The sequence below is a fragment of the Giraffa tippelskirchi genome, chromosome 4 (assembly GCF_054371585.1).
Source record: "Giraffa tippelskirchi isolate mGirTip1 chromosome 4, T2T-mGirTip1v1.2.pri, whole genome shotgun sequence".
Classification (NCBI taxonomy): Eukaryota; Metazoa; Chordata; class Mammalia; order Artiodactyla; family Giraffidae; genus Giraffa; species Giraffa tippelskirchi.
Genome location: NC_137278.1, coordinates 117,094,850 through 117,113,970, shown reverse-complemented (window position 1 = coordinate 117,113,970; position 19,121 = coordinate 117,094,850). Strand labels below are relative to the sequence as shown.

General features: G+C 36.5%; 1 protein-coding gene across 11 annotated transcripts in view; it reads right to left on the bottom strand.

Moving 5' to 3' along the window:
- LRRIQ1 (leucine rich repeats and IQ motif containing 1) overlaps nt 1–19,121 on the bottom strand; it is a 223,146-nt gene that overhangs the window by 187,427 nt on the left and 16,598 nt on the right. For 8 of the 11 annotated variants that reach the window (XR_014083637.1, XR_014083638.1, XM_081596133.1 and 5 more), the window contains exons 8-10: nt 15,353–16,984; nt 8,744–8,896; nt 6,458–6,608 (exon numbers count right to left, since the gene is read on the bottom strand). Coding sequence is in view for 9 of the 11 variants with exons in the window: in XM_081596133.1 (XP_081452259.1) it covers nt 6,458–6,608; nt 8,744–8,896; nt 15,353–16,984 (1,936 nt within the window). In the remaining 2 variants the exon portion in view is untranslated. The remainder of the gene's footprint in view (nt 1–6,457; nt 6,609–8,743; nt 8,897–15,352; nt 16,985–19,121) is intronic. The other 3 variants (XM_081596141.1, XM_081596142.1, XM_081596143.1) reach the window with 1 other exon arrangement.

Here is a 19,121-nt window from a genome sequence, read left to right as displayed (position 1 = left end):
CGCACAGCAATGAAGCCCCAGCACAGGTGAACATAAATAAATAAAAAACATTTTTAAAAGATACATTTAAACTAGCTCAACTCCTTCAGTCCAAGGTGAATCAAGTAGACATAGAAATAAAAGATCACTAATGTAGAGCTAAAAGATGAAAATATATACTCTATATTCCAACAACAAAAAACCCTTCTTTTCAAGTACACATGAAACATTCCTGAAAATTGAAAAAGCAAGAGAGTTCCAGAAAAACATCTATTTCTGCTTTATTGACTATGCCAAAGCCTTTGACTGTGTGGATCACAATAAACTGTGGAAAATTCTGAAGGAGATGGGAATACCAGACCATCTGACCTGCCTCTTGAGAAACCTGTATGCAGGTCAGGAAGCAACAGGTAGAACTGGACATGGAACAACAGATTGGTTCCAAATAGGAGAAGGAGTACGTCAAGGCTGTATATTGTCACCCTGCTTATTTAACTTATATGCAGAGTACATCATGAGAAACGCTGGGCTGGAAGAAACACAAGCAGGAATCAAGATTGCCGGGAGAAATATCAGTAACCTCAGATATGCAGATGACACCACCCTCACGGCAGAAAGTGAAGAAGAACTAAAGAGTCTCTTGATGAAAGTGAAAGAGGAGAGTGAAAAAGTTGGCCTAAAGCTCAATGTTCAGAAAACTAAGATCATGGCATCTTGTCCCATCACTTGATGGGAAAGAAATGGGGAAACAGAGGAAACAGTGTCAGACTTTCTTTTTTTGGGGCTCCAAAATCACTGCTGATGGTGATTGCAGCCATGAAATTAAAAGACGCTTACTCCTTGGAAGGAAGGTTATGACCAACAGATAGCATATTTAAGAGCAGAGACATTACTTTGCCAACAAAAGTCCGTCTAGTCAAGGCTATGGTTTTTCCAGTGGTCATGTATGGATGTGAGAGTTGGACGGTGAAGAAAGCTGAGTGCCGAAGAATTGATGCTTTTGAACTGTGGTGTTGGAGAAGACTCTTGAGAGTCCCTTAGACTGCAAGGAGATACAACCAGTCCATCCTAAAGGAGATCAGTCCTGGGTGTTCATTGGAAGGACTGATGTTGAAGCTTAAACTCCAATACTTTGGCCACCTCATGCGAAGAGTTGACTCATTGGAAAAGACCCTAATGCTGGGAAGGATTGGAGGCAGGAAGAGAAGGGGACGACAGAGGATCAGATGGTTGGATGGCATCACTGACTCGATGGACATGGGTTTGGGTAAACTCCGGGAGCTGGTGATGGACAGGGAGGCCTGGCGTGCTGTGATTCATGGGGTCACAAAGAGTCAGACACAACTGAGCAACTGAACTGAACTGATATGTGATACACATGTATTATTCTACATATATATCTATATACAAAAGAAGATGGGAGAACAGAGTGAAAAGAAAAAGCATGAAAGCCCAAACTCTTTGAGTTTTTAAATGTAGTTTGACTCTAAAAACATATATCTGCTTTACATCTCAAAAATAAAATTGAATTCATGGGAAAAGTGAAGTAATTATATTTCAAAATTCATAACATAATCACAAAGATAAAATACTTCAAGTACCCATGGCTGATTCATGTCAATGTATGGCAAAAACCACTAAAATATTGTAAAGTAATTAGCCCCCAACTAAAATAAATAAATTTATTAGAAAAAAAAATACTTCAAGTAAGCATATCACTTTGGAGAACAAAGTACAAGGGCCAAAAGAAATGCAAAAAAAAATCTCAAAATTAATGTCATAGCTTTCTTTCAAATACTTCTGAATGTTTCTAATATTGGCACTGTTGTTTTGAAGCTATTTTATATATATTATAATATATAGCAAATAGTTATATTAGTGTTGGTATCAACCAAGGACTATAGTGGAACAGAAAAGGAACACAACTGTAAAGTTCAAAAAGTAAATTTGAATTGGAGATATCAATATTGTCTGTCTTTAATCAAATTCACAGGACAGGACAATTTGAGCATCAAACAGTATAATAAGAACAGAAACTGAAATATTCTATACTATAAAATTATATGAGTTCATAAGAATACTAAGAAAGACAGAAAGCAAGGAGAGAGAGAAAACAAGTGCCAAAACAATGCATAAAAATAAAACAAAAATAAATTCACTTGGAAGCACTGAAAGTAACAAGGATTCGTGCATGCTCAGTCACTTAAGTCGTGTCCGACACTCTGTGACCCCATGGACCATGGCCCACCAGGCTCCTCTGTCCAGGGGATTCTCCAGGCAAGAACACTGGAGTGGGTTGCCATTTCCTGAATGGAGCATTCAGGCTATTACTAGCATGCCCAATACGTAATTGTACCATCACTAAAAGCAAATAAACACTGTATGACTTCTGATGTAAGACATTATGAAGCACGAGTGAAAAATTCCTGCCAAAAGTGACTAAATCTTAATTAAATCAAGCCTGTTAACTAGCTTTCATTAATAGGAAATGAAACATTTACAAGCATAGTGAAACAATTTAACACACTAAAAGGGAGTAAATGGACCATCCAAAAATAGGGCATATTAATAAAGGCGTAGCGAAATTGCCCAAACTGTATAGGGCAATTAATAAAGGTTTGCAACAAATCAACAGTATGGAGGGAAAAAAAGTGGAAGGACTAAAACAGATTAAAGAGAACTTCAGTCACCCATGTGAATGTTATATGTGGTCACTGGGTTATGAGTCAAACAAACCCTGATAATATGAAGAAAATAAGGAAACTTGGATCATGGATTATTAGTTGAAAGAGGAATCATTATTAATTTTATTAGGTGACACAATGCATTGTAGTTAAGTAAGAAGGGACTGTATTATTTTAAAAAATCTCCTAAGGTATGAAAGGATGAAATTTTCTAATTTGGGGATTTGTTTTAAAAAAAGAAGAAGAAGAAAAAAAACAAATAGTAATGATGTATCAAATGTTGAATATGGTACATGGAATCTCCATGTATTCATTTTGTAAATATTTGAAATTTTCAACAAGAAAAAAAAAAATTAAAGAAAAAAAATATAAGCAAACAAATAAAATTAGTATTTAGAAGGCCTATGTAGAACCAGGCCTAAAAACAGAAAGTAGGCTTACTTTTACTCCTTCATTTGCTCAATCCCATTCCCTGATAATTCAATCCATATCACATTTCCTAACAATGTAGGTTAGAGAAGGTGGAAAGAATGTACCTTTTAGGGTTACAATATTTTAAGCCATTAGTAGTATACCATAGTAATGTTTTTATCTAGTTCATAACTTTTTGAAAATATTTTTTGAAAATTATTGATTAACCATTATTTAAGGCTAGGTTATATTTAACCATTATATTACTCAATACACCAATAAATTTGGAAAACTCAGCGGTGGCAACAAGTCTGGAAAAGGTCAGTTTTCATTCCAATCTCAAAGAAGGGCAATGCCAAAGAACGTTCAAATACAACTGCACTCATTTGACATCCTAGCAAGGTAATGTTCAAAATCCTTCAAGCTAGGCTTCAACAATATGTGAACCAAGAATTTCCAGATGTATTTACAAAAGGCAGAGGAACCAGAGATCAAACTGCCAACATCCACTGGATAGTAGAAAAAGCAATACTGTTCCAGAAAAACATCTGCTTCTGCTTGAGTATGCTAAAGCCTTTGACTGTGTGGATCACAACAAACTGCGGAAAATACTTAAAGAAATGGGAATACTAGACCACCTTACCTTCCTGTGAAACCTGTACACAAGTCAAGAATCAATAGTTAGAATTGGACATGGAAAAATGGACTGGTTCCACACTGGGAAAGGAGTACGTCAAGGTGATATATTGTCACCCTGCTTATTTAACTTATATGCAGAGCAAAAGTGGAAGTCACTCAGTCGAGTCCGACTCTTTGTGACCCCATGGAATATATACACTCCATGCAATTCTCCAGGCCAGAATACTGGAATGGGTAGCCTTTCCCTTTTCCAGGGGATCTTCCCAACCCAGGGATCGAACCCAAGTATCCCTCACTGCAGGCGGATTCTGAGTTGAGCCACAAGGGAAACCCAACAAAACTGGAGTAGGTAGCGTATTCCTTCTCCAGTGGATTTTCCCAACCCAGGGATCAAACCTGGGTCTCCTGCATTGCAGGCAGATTCTTTACCAACTGAGCTATCAGGGAAGCCTATATGCAGAGTACATCATGTGAAATGCCAGGCTGAATGAAGCACAAGCTGTAATCAACATTGCTGGGAAAAATAGCAATAATCTCAGATATTCAGATGACACCACCCTTATGGCAGAAAGTGAAGAGGAACTAAAGAGCCTCTTGATGAAGGTGAAACGGGAGAGTGAAAAAGTTGACTGGAAACTCAACATTCAAAAAGCAAAGGTCACTGCATCCAGTCCCATCACTTCATGGTAAATAGATGGGGAAACAACGGAAACAGTAACAGACATTATTTTCTTGGGCTCCAAAATCACTGCAGATAGTGACTGCAGCCATGAAATTAAACAATGCTGGCAGGAAGAGAAGGGGGCAACAGAGGACGAGATAGTTGGATAGCATCACCGACTCAATGGACATGAGTTTGAGCAAACTGCGGGAGATGTTGAAGATCAGGGAAGCCTGGTGGGCTGTAGTCCATGGGGTCACAAAATGTCAGACATGACTGAGTGAACAACAACAACAAGCCCTTATCAAGTCCCTTGAGAATCTCAAAGTTACAACAATAAAAAATGAAAATAAAACACAACAACAACAAAAACCCAGAGAATTTTAAGCCAGGTAGTGAAAAACATGAGATTTTTATTTTAGACTTACCCCACTGAAAATGTATAGAAGTGAGTGGAAGCTGAATTTCAGGGGGCAGAAAAGGGAGGTTGAGTAGTAAGAAATGAGAAGTGAGAGCAATAACAGAACACTCTTTCTCAAGACTTGACAACAAGGGAAAAGAGAGATGAGGCAGTGGCAGAAATAAATGGCAACAGGAAGAATCTGACATGAGGAAGGCAATAAACGATGGAGGAATATACCAGAGGAGAATGATGGGTACACTTACAGGAAATAGAAGAGCTGATCTTAAATAAGAAAAGGCATTTTCAGATAGCCAACAAGAACCTACTGCATAGCACATGGAACTCTGCTCCATGTTGTGTGGTGTCCTGGACTGGGGAGGGAGAATGGATACATGCGTATGTATATGGCTGGGTCCTTTCTCTGTTCACCTGAAACTGTCACAACACTGTTAATTGGCAAAATACCCCAATACAAAATTTTTTTAAAAATTTTAAACTTTATAAAAAATATCCCACATAGATCCCAAAACAATAAAAACACCTAAAAATAAAAGACATTTTCATCACTAAATTTTATGGATTACAAAGAATAAGGATGGAAACAGCTATTGATACAGACGTATACAGATACTGGAAAAACACATAGCTTTGACTATACAGACATTTGTTGGCAAAGTAATGCCTCATAATGACAGATGGAGGGACAAAGATGATGAGGGTGATTCAAACAGATAAATTCTTTCTTTTTATGTGGTATTAGTACCTTTATCTAAAGAAGGAAGGGCTTCTACGTGGCTCATTGTGTAAATACTCTGCCTGCTATTGCAGGAGATGCGAGTTCAATCCCTTGCTTGGGAAGATCCCCCGAAGAAGGAAATGACAACCCACTCCAGTATTCTTGCCTGGGAAATTCCATGGAAAGAGGAGCCGGGCAGGCTACAGTCCAAGGAGTTGCAAAGGGTCAGACATGATTTAGCAACTCAGCATGCATGCACAAAGAAGGAAAGGTTAGTACAAGTGATGTATGTAGGTAAAGAGAGAAATGTCATATCAAGACACAGTAATGACAGTTGCTGAGAAGTATAGTAAGCATATATGTGCTAAGATACTTCAGTGGTGCCCAACTCTGTGGGACCCTATGGACTGTAGCCTACCAGGCTCCTCTGTCCATAGAATCCCCCAGGCAAGACTACTGGAGTGGGTTGTGGTGTCCTCCTCCAGGGGATCTTCTTGACCCAGGGATCGAACTTGCATCTCTTGCATCTCCCGCTTTGGAAGGAGGATTCTTTACCACTAGCACCACCTGGGAAGCCCATAGTAAGCATAGGGTCTATAAAAATATGATGGCAACAAACAAGGGTATATTATATATATAATAATATATATCAATATATTCCCCAGTAGAGTTCAGATCACTATTAGTTATAAGAAAAGGAACAGGGAAGTAAATATACCAATTTAAGGAGCTACTAATGACCACCCATTTGCCAGTGGTGGGAGCATATTCCTTTTACATATATTAAAAATAGTTTTGTTTCCTTCTGGGTAAAGATTAAATAAGCATGGCTTGGGTAAAATTAGCAAATTAGAGATTGTGTCCTATTCTTAAAGAAGAATAAATGAAACAATATATAATCATGAAAAATAAATGTTGATATATTCAAATTCCATTGTTCTCACCAATTCGAGTGATTTTATTATGTGAAAGTTCAAGACTTTGGATATTAGTGCAGCCATCCAAACCATGAAGAGAAGTCAACTGATTTTTATTAAGAAGAACAATGCAGAGATTTTCCAAATTTTCACAGTTGATAGTCTCAATATGGTTTTCCTAAAACAAAGAACAAATGTAATTAGTTTTGTTTCAATGGCTTACTAATGAAACACTTAAAGCTTGCAAAAAAGAAGAAAGATGATATACTTGAATTTAAATGATTCTCTGAGTCCCAAACTTTTAAGATACCTATGTGGAATGTTATACTATCTGAATGAAAATATTAGGCAATCAAATAAATAATTAACTGATTTAAACTTATTAATAATCTTTTAAAATAGAGAAAATATAGAGGATCAATAACAAAACATTTCAAATTATCTGAACAAGAGTGAACGATTTGGTCACAGTTGTTAACAAATTTACTTTAGAGAAATCAAACACTGAAAAATTTGAAATCTACCCATTTCCCTTCCTCAGTTCCTTTTGCTATGTCAATACCATGAATTAGGTATATATCTTATATGTAGCTTTATACTTTTACTAAATATACATATCTCTGCAATACAGAATATTGGTCTCAAGATCAAGATCATATGTCAGGGATGCGAAAGCATTCTCTTTTTCAAGACTTCAGAAAGATAAAGTCAAAGTTTGAAAGTGAAAGTCGCTCAGTCATGTCCAACTCTTTGTGACCCCATGGACTATACAGTTCATGGAATTCTCCAGGCCAGAATACTGGAGTGGGTAGCCTTTCCCTTCTCCAGGGGACGTTCCCAACCCAGGAATCAAACCCAGGTCTCCCACGCTGCAGGTGGATTCTTTACCAGCTGAGCCACAAGGGAAGCCCTCAGAAAGATAAACAGGCTTTTAAGAATCTTAATGGTATAGATCCCCCAACACTCTCTCAAAAATGTCTATGAGTATAGTCTTTGTTAACTGGAGAAAACTTAATAAGCATAGGAAACACAAAGTTTGCAAAAAAAAAAAATCATATTGGTGGAAGCACTGTCATTCTGAACTGAAAACAATCAAAAATAAAATGAAACTCAAGCATCCTGCCCCCAATCTTCTATGAGAAAGAAACAGATTGAAAAAAATTCTCAGCTGCAATGAAAAAGAAGGTATGCCTTGAGAATGGAGTTAAAAGACTATTGGGCAGAACCAAGAGTCATAGAGAACTATTCCCATTGAGCAGAACGAAGTCCTTACTAAGAGCTAACGGTATGTTCTTAGCTATGGAGCAAGGGCTGCCATGAGCTTCTTGTTCTCTCCCATACTGAAGGGTAAGGACTCTTGTAATTAACTAAGTCCTGTCTGTCTCACCACCATACGTGGGTGTGGGGGAGTGAGAGAAGACTACTTTTCCTTTAACTTTACAGATCTCTGAGTTGAAAGAACACTCTCTGAGCAGATCATCTCCACTTGGATCTGATTTAGATGAGAAGATTCTGTGCTTCAAGTTCAAGTATGATGTCATAAGTTCAAAAGACTTAGGGGTCTTTGGGACATGAGTCCTTTTGCATGTGGGAAAGATATGACTCATTAGGAAGCAGGAAGCAGATTGCAGTAGATTATTATTTTGTAAGCAGTTTCCTATAAACCTCACAACCCAATATTCACACATACACACAGTCCCCTCCCAGTTGAACTGAAAGTTTAGTGAATGGAACATAAGCTAGTATGATCCAGGCAGATGTTTGATAAGCCCTAATACTGAAGACTGTCTTTTTGGAAAGCTTACCCTGTAAAGATGCCCAAGGTGGTGGTGGGGGACAGAGAGAGACATAGAGAAGGAGGGAAATTTCAACCTTCCAAGGCACCAGACATATAAAAGAATGCAATTGGACATTCTAGCCCCAGATGGAAATTACATCAGACATCCAAGCAACACAGTATGAAACAGATGGAATGCCCAGAATAAGTCTGGCCTCAATTCATGGCCCACAGAAGTAGAGTAATTTATGGCTGCTTTTTTTTTTTAAATTTACTAAATAATGTGGTCATTTGTTATGCAGCAAAAAGTAACAAAACAATAACTTCATCACCTACAAATGAAGATAATTTCCCAAGTCATACCACCTAATCATCTTTCCTGGATGGTTCTCACAAATTTTGGCCCTTTATCTCTCTAGACCCTGGGTTATAGGCTATTTTATTAAATGTTCCTTCAAAATTGTCATTTCTTAAATGTACACCTGAATCTGTTTTATATTTAATTATAAAATAAATAATGATAACATAGGACACACCTGTGCATCAATGTACTTCAATTTTTTGCAGTTACTCAGACTGTGCAAGGAAGTTAATCCACAGCGTTGAAGAGACAGAAACTGCAGATTTGGACACTCTGCCAGTGTAGAAAGACTACAACCGGGCAAATCTTGAAATGTTATTGTTGTAACCTAGAGAAATCAAAATAAATCAGAGAGCATATCATTATCTAAATATAATTAAGACAAACTATATTAACCTTGAAAAGTTGTTTTAAATTTTTCATCTAAAAAAAAGTAATGCTATATATTGAAACCCACTTTTATTAACAACTCAATTTCATTTAAGCTATCTGGCCATTTTGCCACATTTTTTCCCCTCATAGAAAGGCAAGATAATGTAATCATTCATGGCCAACTCAAGTTCAAAGGTAATACACATAGAAGCAATAATAATATAATCATTTATTAGTTTACTCCTTGACTTTTCACCAAATTCATTTTCCTGTTCTTCATGTCTCTTGGCATTATTTTTAGGATTGCACTATATGAACATTTAAGATCTGTGTTTGACAGTATCTTCAGGATACCTAGGTAGTATCAGAACCCATAACAGATCAGGAACAGATTTTATAACCAACCTGCCATGCTTCAACTAGAATAGCTCAGCTCTCTTCTAAAAATGAAGCAAGTTTAACTGAGAAGAGATATTATAGAACTTGTAATAAGTAGAAACATGCAAAAATAACCGAACCATGCAATAAAAACATTCTATTATGCTTCTGTCTTATAAAAGTATGAATCATCCTTTACTATTGAATAATGTAATATATCCAGATCATATAGACTCTGCAGTATAACAAATCATGAATACTTATCATACATATATAACATTTCCTATTATTGAGATATTACCATGCACTCACCACTTCATAAAGCTTTTTTCCTAAGGAATTTTCCTCTTTTTAAGTCTTTTCAACTAAAGAAAATTCAACATCAAAGAATGTATTGAACTTTATGGTAGGTATATTAAGGACACTACACTTATAGTTCTATAAGAATATATCAGATATAAATATTTTGAGATTACTGAAAAGCACTCCATGTATTAAACTCAGGATCTCTCACCTAAGTAAGCTTGGCACAGTAATAATGTAACGATATGTTGCTTCTTCACTATACTTGAGTCTATGCACTGAAATAACTATATAAACTAAATTGCTTTGTAGTAAGAATACTTTCATATTGCCACATTGGAAGTCCTAAGGCCAGATTTCCTATGTACTGAATAACAATTTAAAATTATTAGCTTTATAGTGTATACTAGCATATATACTAGGGTATAACACATGCAAAAGAAAATTTTAAAAATGCTTTACTGAAATTGAAAGCATTATTACTTCAAAAAAAGCTGGGGAAAGCATAAAATCTTAAGTGTGCAACTCCTCTTCATGTGGAATATTTCCTGTGCAATAAAGTTTTACATTTACATATTTGTGTAAGTGAATGGGAAGATCATACATTCATGGAAACAGAAGGAAGGGATTAGTCTACCCCTTGCTTTAAGTAGCAAAAGCAATAGCTGGTATTTTTTAAACATTTGGTGAATGAATTTTCTAGTTTAAAAATGATTTTAGGAATTTCTCAATTACTAATAATCTAAAACAACTTTTGAAACAAATTTCTTTTTTATAACTTTTCAGAAAGAAACATATTTACCTACATGTGTCAGGATAACTGCTGTGTAATGCCCATATAATTTGTCCAAAGGAGATACTACAAATTCTGTAACTAGAAAATTGATTCTAGACTAAAAAACTAAACACACTAGAATCAAACATTAAAAACTGAAAACCCTACAGCTGCAGCTTTATAGTAACAAGTGCTACTCTATAATTTATATTCTCCTGCCCAATTTAATAATATACTGCCTTGTCGTTGTTGTTGTTCAATTGCTCGGTTGTGTCCAACTCTTTGTGACCCCGTGGACTGCAGCACTCCAGGCTTCCTTGTCCTTCAATATCTCCCAGGGTTTACCCAAACTCATGTCCATTGAGTCAGTGATGCCATCGAACCATCTCATCCTCTGTCACCCCTTCTCCGCCTGCCTTCAACCTTTCCCAGCATCAAGGTCTTTTCCAATGAGTCAGTTCTTCACATCAGGTGGCCAAAGTATTGGAGTTTCAGCTTCAGCATCAGTTCTTCCAATGATCAGGACTGATTTCCTTTAGGATTGACTGGTTTGATCTTGCCATTCAAGAGTCTTCTCCAACACTACAGCTCAAAAGCATCAATTCTTCAGTGCTCAGCTTTCTTTATGGTCCAACTCCCACATCCATATATGACTACTGGAAAAACCATAGCTTTGACTAGATGGACCTTTGTCAGCAGAGTGATGAGTCTGCTTTTTAATACACTGTCTAGATTTGTCATAGCTTTTCTTCCAAGGAGCAAGAGTCTTTTAATTTCACAGCTGCAGTCACCATCAACAGTGATTTTGGAGCCCAAGAAAATAAAGTCTGTCACTGTTTCCAATGTTTCCCCATGTATTTGCCATGAAGTGATGGGACTGGATGGCATTATCTTAGCTTTTTGAATGTTGAGTTTTAAGCCAGCTTTTTCACTCTCCTCTTCCACCTTCATCAAGAGGTTCTTTAGTTCCTCTTAGCTTTCTGCCATAAGGGTGGTGTCAACTGCATATCCGGAGAAGGCAATGGCACCCCACTCCAGTACTCTTGCCTGGAAAATCCCATGGACGGAGGAGCCTGGTAGGCTGCAGTCCATGGGGTCACTAGGAGTTGGACACAACTGCGAGAATTCACTTTCACTTTTCACTTTCACGCATTGGAGAAGGAAATGGCAACCCACTCCAGTATTCTTGCCTGGAGAATCCCAGGGAAGGGAGCCTGGTGGGCTGCCATCTATGGGGTCACACAGAGTTGGACACGACTGAAGCAACTTAGCAGCAGCAGCAGCAGCAGCAGCAGCATCTGCATATCTGAGGTGACTGATATTTCTCCCAGCAATCTTGATTCCAGCTTGTGCTTCAACCAGCTCGGCATTTCACATGATATACTCTGCATAGAAGTTAAATAAGCATGGTGAAATATACAGCCTTGACATATTCGTCTCCCAATTTTAAACCAGTCTGTTGCTCCATGTCCAGTTCTAATTGATGCTTCTTGACCTGCATACAGGTTTCTCAGGAGGCAGGAAAAGGGGCCTGGTATTCCCATCTCTTGAAGAATTTTTCACAGTTTGTTTTGGTCCACACAGTCAAAGGCTTTAGCATAGTCAATGAAGCAGAAGTAGATGTTTTCCTGGTGTTCTCTTGCTTTTTCTATGATCCAACGGATTTAGGCAATTTGATCTCTGGTCCCTCTGCCTTTTCTAAACATAGCTTGAACATCTGGAAGTTCTTGGTTCACTGTACTGTTGAAGCCTAGCTTGAAGGATTTTGAACATTACTTTACAAGCATATAAACACAATTAAGTTCTAGTTATAATGTAGCAACCTCTCTAATTGCAGTATAGGAGTGACAGCTGCTGCAGTATACTTGTTGATGGTGTCTATTTTGAATATGAAGTATTTCTTGGTATTTCCTCCTCCCTTGTACTGAACATTTAAAAATTTTCTGGGACTTCCCTGGTGATCCAGTGGTTCAGAATCCACCCTGCAATGTAGGGGATACTGGTTCAATCCCTGGTCCAGGAAGATCCCACATGCCATGGGGCAACTAAGCCCCATAAGTGGCAACTACTGAGCCCACACACCACAACTACTTAAGCACGTGCACCTGGAGACCAAGCTCCAAAACAAGAGAAGCGGCCGCAACAAGAGGCCTGTGCATCACAACTAGAGAACAGCCCCTTCTTGCCACAACCAGAGAAAAGCCTGTGCGCAGCAACAGACCCAGTGCCAAAAACAAGTTAAGTTAAATTTTAAAAATTTCCTTATGATACAGCAATTTATTTTCTGTTGCACTCTAGATTTTCCCAAACATATGAGGTCAAGTAAACTTTTACACTAATCATTTTGATTGCTGTTATTTAGTTGCTAAGTCATATCCGACTCTTTTGTGACCCCCGTGGGACTGTAGCCCCCCATGCTCCTCTGTCCATGGGATTTCCCAGGCAAGAAAACTGAAGTGGGTTGCCATTTCCTCCTCCCAGTGATCTTCCTGACCGAGGGATTGAAACCACGTCTCTTCCATTGGCAGGCAGATTCTTTACCACTGAGCCACATGGGAAGTCCAATCATTTTGATACATGCATGAAAATAAACACACAAATAAAACTTCTTTATGCTCTAAAAATTAAGATCAATATAGAATTAATACTCATAGGTGTTCATCAGTGTATGATCAGCCTGATAAAAAAGCAACTGGGGCATAGTGAATGGTCACTAAATGCTTCTCAAATAACTGAACACATACATTATCTTAGCCCTGTGGCAAAACTAAAATATTTATAACATTCATAGTTGCGTTCCTATATTACCAAAGGGTAATATAAAAATATTTGGAAAACTAATATTTTCGGTCTCTCATGACTTAAAGATGAACTGACTCATAGAACCCCAGACTCATTCATTACATCTTGATAAAATATCACAAATTAGTTTTCCATTTAATAATCTATATTTCCCCCAAATCCTTGACAGTTTTTATAAACAAAATGACCCAGAAGTCATGTATTTTTTTATAGAGTTCACTCTCAATTACACTTGAGAAATTCAACCCAAGCAGTATCACTCATCTATGGTAAACTATAATTACCAAAGTAACAGAAGCAATGACTGTTATGCTTTGTGTTAACAAATTTGTGATTGTGCCACAATCTTGAATCTATTCAACCTGGAGAAATAATATTGTTTAAAAAATCAGCTGCAAAGAGACTGAATCTGAGGTATGATTAGTGGCTTAAATGAATGAGAATATAACTTCGACTAAGTCATGCATCATCACAACACCACTTAATTACAGTCTTCCTTTAATGAAGTGAGACATTCTGACCTAAAAGTTAATCAGCTCCTAAAATGTTATCATCATCCATGCTGTATTGTAAGGCCATAGAAAAAAATCCTTAAGCTATACCCTTTATTGTGGTTGTTATTTAAGGCGAATTACCATTAGTAGCAAAATACTCAAAAGAAAAATGAATTAGTTAAAGCATTCTGCTAGGGGAAAAAAAAATGTTAGCTGTCAATAATCATTGCTCTTCAGTCATATCCTTCTGGAATACTATTCCATATAGTAGATGATTCAGCATTTTCAACGTTCTAACTTATTTGATGAAATAGGCTAATCATAAGTCCACTGCCTTTCTCTTCAGATGTTTGAGACACACATTTGACAATGACTATTATATACATTACAAGCCCAAGACCAAATTCTTCACATACAGTATTTAAAAACTCAACAATCCTATAAAGTAGGTATTTCTCTTCCCAGTTTATAGAAGACAAAACTGAGGCTCAGAAAGAGCAAGGTGACACAGCCAGTAAATGGTAGAAAGAAAATGAGAGCCCTGATCTCATTTGATGCATTAAAAATAAAAATCCGCAGTCATGTGTTTATTTGTTTAATGCCTTTTTGCCTACCAAAGTCAGAATCATAAGCACAAAGACGGGTTTGTTTCTGTCCCTTTAATCTAACAATAAATATGGACTGATCATATGGGATATATGAATATTTGCTGAGTGAATGAATAAAACAATGTATACATATTAACATTAATGTTTTCTTTTCTAGGTATCTTGCCTATATCAAGAAATCAAATAAACTTTATGAATATGTTTTGAGCTTAACGCCTAAACATGTGTATTTTAATCTTAAATCTTTAATCTTAAATCCCTTCTAGCATTTAATATTCTTTCCTGTTTTTCTACACATATGTTAGTTTCTGTCTTATTTTTTAATTGAAACTATGTTTTCATAAGCATAGAAAATTAGTAGCATTTGGTGACAGCTACTTTAAATTTCACACATATATGTACCATGTTTATATAGCACGTGCCTAAATTACCAAAGGAGCCACTAGGTGGTGCTGTGGCCCAGGACTAAAGCAGGCTAGCTCCAAGCTGAGTTTCAAGCTACAATTTTTCTACTCTAATTCAACTCTGCTTTCCCAGATGACTCCATTCTTAGAAGCCTAATAATGGCTATAGGCCCCTGGAAAATAGGTTTCAAGATATAAATCAAAGCTCTTCATAGTGCCTCACTGAAGCAGATGCACTGAATAATTTTAATTGAGGAGATCTTTTAAGTACAACTCCTCTCAAATAGGATAAGTATTTCATTAGTAACTTCATTGATTGATAAAATTCTTGGATACAAAAAAAAAGCAGACTCCGAGAAACAAAGAACAAATTAGTGGTTACGAGTGGGGAGAGGGAAGGGGGGAGTAAGTAAGTAAGTAAGCTACAAGGATATGTTGTACAATACAGGGAATATAGCCAATATATTATAAAAACCATAAATGGAGTATAACCTTTAAAAATTATGAGTTACTATATTGTACACCTGTAACCTTTTGTACATCAACTATACTTCGATTAAAACTAAAATCTGCCTTATATAAAGATTTTTGAAGTTACATTTTAGAGAAGCAATTAAAATTCAGTATGTAATAAGTATTATAAAATACCTGCTGTAAAGTATCCCAAGGACCACATCGAAGAATTTCTAGCGTATTCAAAGGGGGCATCGTGTTGACTGGGCATTTTATAAGTCTCCTTCTTCTAACAATTTTCTTCTGTTGATTTTGCTTAAAAATTTCAAACCAGGGTTTACATGATGTTATCCAGGCTAGCCTCTTTTCTTCAATAGAAGATAGAAGTGTTGGCTCTGGCATAGAGCAGGCCACTGTATTTTCACATTCAGCTGTATTTTCATGACATTCTTCTGGAATTTCTTGAATCTGAAACTTAAGAGAGTTTACTTCTTTAAAAACCAAATAGTTTTTTGCACTGCAGCCACCCAAATCTTCACAAGGAGCATCTACAGTATAATTTTGTTTGGTTATTTTGCCTTCTACATTTATCACAGCATCATTAGTGTCAAAAACCAAGTCACTATTCAGAACACTGCCTTTTGGGTTCTCCTCTGCTTCTTTAGATTTTAAATCAATTTCTTCTTCTTGTAGTAATATATTTTCCCCTATATCTTCAGAATTTTCTAATTTCAGTGGAAGTGGTTTTTGTTTCATTGAAGTCACTGAAATTTCCTTTATATTATTTTCTTCATATAATGTTCCAAACTGTCCTGATATTTCTTTTTCTACTTTTTGCATCTTATTCTGTTGGTTATCATCAATTATTTTCTGTGATTCATTGTCTTTTACTTCATCAATTTCTCGATCATTTCCTAATATTATTTGGGTTTCTTGTCTCATAGTCTCATTTATGGAAGGTTTCAAAACTTCCTCTTTTTGTACTGGAGACTGTAATTCTTGCAGTTGAAACTGTTCTTTGACATTTTCTTTTAGATGCAGGTTTTCCAATTGATTTTTTTGATCTGTGCTTTCATAATTCCTTGTTTGGTTGACCAATTCTTCTGAACATTGTACTCCTAGGTTTTCATTTTTTTCTTCCACTTTAAACACTGCCCAAATTGCTTGGCTTGACATAGATTCTTTTAATTGCACTTGTACTGATTCTTTCAATACAAGCTGTCTATCTACATTTTTTCTCTTATCTGACTCTTCAGCTAACCAAGGGGGAGCATCTTCCCATATTTTTAACTTTCCATCCCCTAACCTTTTGGCTCCATCATCCTTATTCTTTGATGTATCCTCAATAGTTAAGTGTTTGGCATTATATTCTCCCTTCTTTAATGCTCTACTTATTATTAGCTGTTTTCTTGCAGCTTCTCTCAATATCAATGTTTCCATCTTTAGTAGTTGCTCCCTTTCTTGTCTCAGGATGTTCTTTTTTCCCATATATTCTTTTTCTCGCCTTTTCCTTCCCTCTTGTATCTGCTTTTCTATCTCTTCTTCTATTCTTTGTTCCTCCTCTAATCTTTTCTGTTTTTCTTCTTCTATCTGTCGTATTTTTGCTTCCTTTTCCTTCCACTCTTGTGCTTTCTTTTTCTTACTTTCTATTTGTTCCTTTATGATTGGGCCATATTTTTGGTAGGCCACAAATGCTTTATATTTAGCTTGAATTTTTACAGCTGCATTATGCTGCAGTTTTAACAAACGCATTTTTTCTTTTTCCTGTAGGTCTTTAAATTTTGTTCTTTCTTCTTCCATTTGTAAATGTAAGTTTCTAATAAATTCCTAAAATAAAGTAAGATATATAGTAGTCAGCATAAGCTAAATGTGAAATATTACTAAAGTATCATATAAAATACAGATTAAAACAGATATTGAAACTGAAATCATAATAAAGTCAATATAAAATTTACCTAGAGGAACTAAAGTAATTTATTTAAAAGGGCATATTGATTTTTTTTTTTTAAGGATATTTAGGAGCTTCTATCAATTTAGTAATCTGATACTCTAATATTATGACTGTACTTGAAATTGGGGAATTGAGGAATTCTTTGATGATAGAAAGCATATGCAGTCAGAATGACACAGAAAATGCAAGAAAAGCCAAAAGCTAAAATTTGTGTAGGAGAAAAGGACTTCAAACTTTATGAGATGGGTGTTCTGATAACAGAGATCTCTAGAGGTAGCAGCATAGGGACTGCAGAAACAGGGAATGATTTTGTAAGTTATAGTATAAGGAAGGTGAGGTAGTAGATACACATTAAGCCTAGTTACATATCCTATCCTGCCTAGTAGGAGAGCTGATAAGCCCATAAAGCACTAAGTGAGGTAATCCAGAGCTGGGTGAGAAAATATCATTGTCTCTGAAGTCCTAAAATAAAAGTAAACAGATCAACAAAATTGGGCAAATATTTAGAAAAACTAACACAAATGATGTGAAGTGACAAAAATGCTTCAATAAGCAAAAGGAAGGTCCAATTCCTGAGGAAACTATTTAAGTAAAAGTTAAAGATATTTTTAAGAAAAAATGTTTCAGTAAGAATCTCATATAAAAATGAAATGCAAGTGCCCAAATAAAAATATATGACTCACTCAAACAAACAAAAAAATCAATGTAAAACAGTTGAACAGCTAAATGCCTAAACAAAACTTCAAAATTAGGTGTTTCCCAAAACAGTATACAAAACACAAAGTGATGAAATATACAAAGTTCAGGTGTAAAGGCGATCAACACAGAAACTTCAACATATGACTAACAGGAGTTCCAAAATAAAAAACTGAGAAAAACTGAAGAGAAGAGAATCATAGAAAAATGTTTTCTAAACCAAAAACAAAGGCCTTAAGATGAGTCAGTTTCACAGACACACACTCACATACACACACACACACACACACACACACACACACACACACAATGATGGCTCATATAGTAAACACTAACAATATTTCAGAACACTAAGGAATATAAGCTCTATGAAGGCAAGGATTATTTCTGTTTTATTCAATGCTGTATCCTGAGTACTCACAGAGAGGTACCTACCTGGCACACAGTAGAACACCAGCAGATATGTGTGGACGAATGCAAAAAGTGAAAAATCTTAAAGCTTCAAAAGAACTTAAAAAATGAGCATAAGATTTGCAATCAAAGATGGCATGTGCTTTGTGTGTGCTTAGCCACTCAGTCATGTCTGACTCTTTTGAGATGCCATGGACTGTAGCCTGCCAAGTTCCTCTGTGCGTGGGGATTCTCCAGGCAAGAATACTGGAGTGGGTTACCAAGACCTCCTCCAGGGGATCTGCCCAACCCAGGATTGAACCCAGGTCTCCCACGTTGCAGGTGGATTCTTTATTGACTGAGCCACCAGGGAAGCCCAGAGATGGCATGTGCAAAAATAAACATGCAATGGAGTTATATCTTTAAATCGCTAAAACTAAATTGTAATAAACCTCCATTCTGCATCCAAGAAAACTAATCATTCAATTTTAAAAGCAAAATAAAAAATTTTCAATTGTGCAAACATTGAGAAAATTTCCTGTCCAAAAGTATACTTTTGACAAGTGTTTAACTGTATACTCCAAGAAAAGAAAACTAAGTCCAAAAAGCAGAGGAAGACTGAGGATTCAAAGAACACTAATTATCAAAGAGAGCAAGGAGATCCAACCAGTCAATCCTAAAAGGAGATCAGTCCTGAATATTCATTGGAAGGACTGATGCTGAGGCTGAAGCTCCAATACTTTGGCCACCTGATATGAAGAGCCTACTCGTTAGAAAAGACCCTGATGCTGGGAAAGATTTGAGAGCAGGAGGAGAAGGGGACGACAGAGGATGAGATGGTTGGATGGCATCACCGACTCAATGGACATGAGTTTGAGCAAACTCAGAGAGATAGTAAAGGACAGGGAAGCCTTGCGTGCTGCAGTC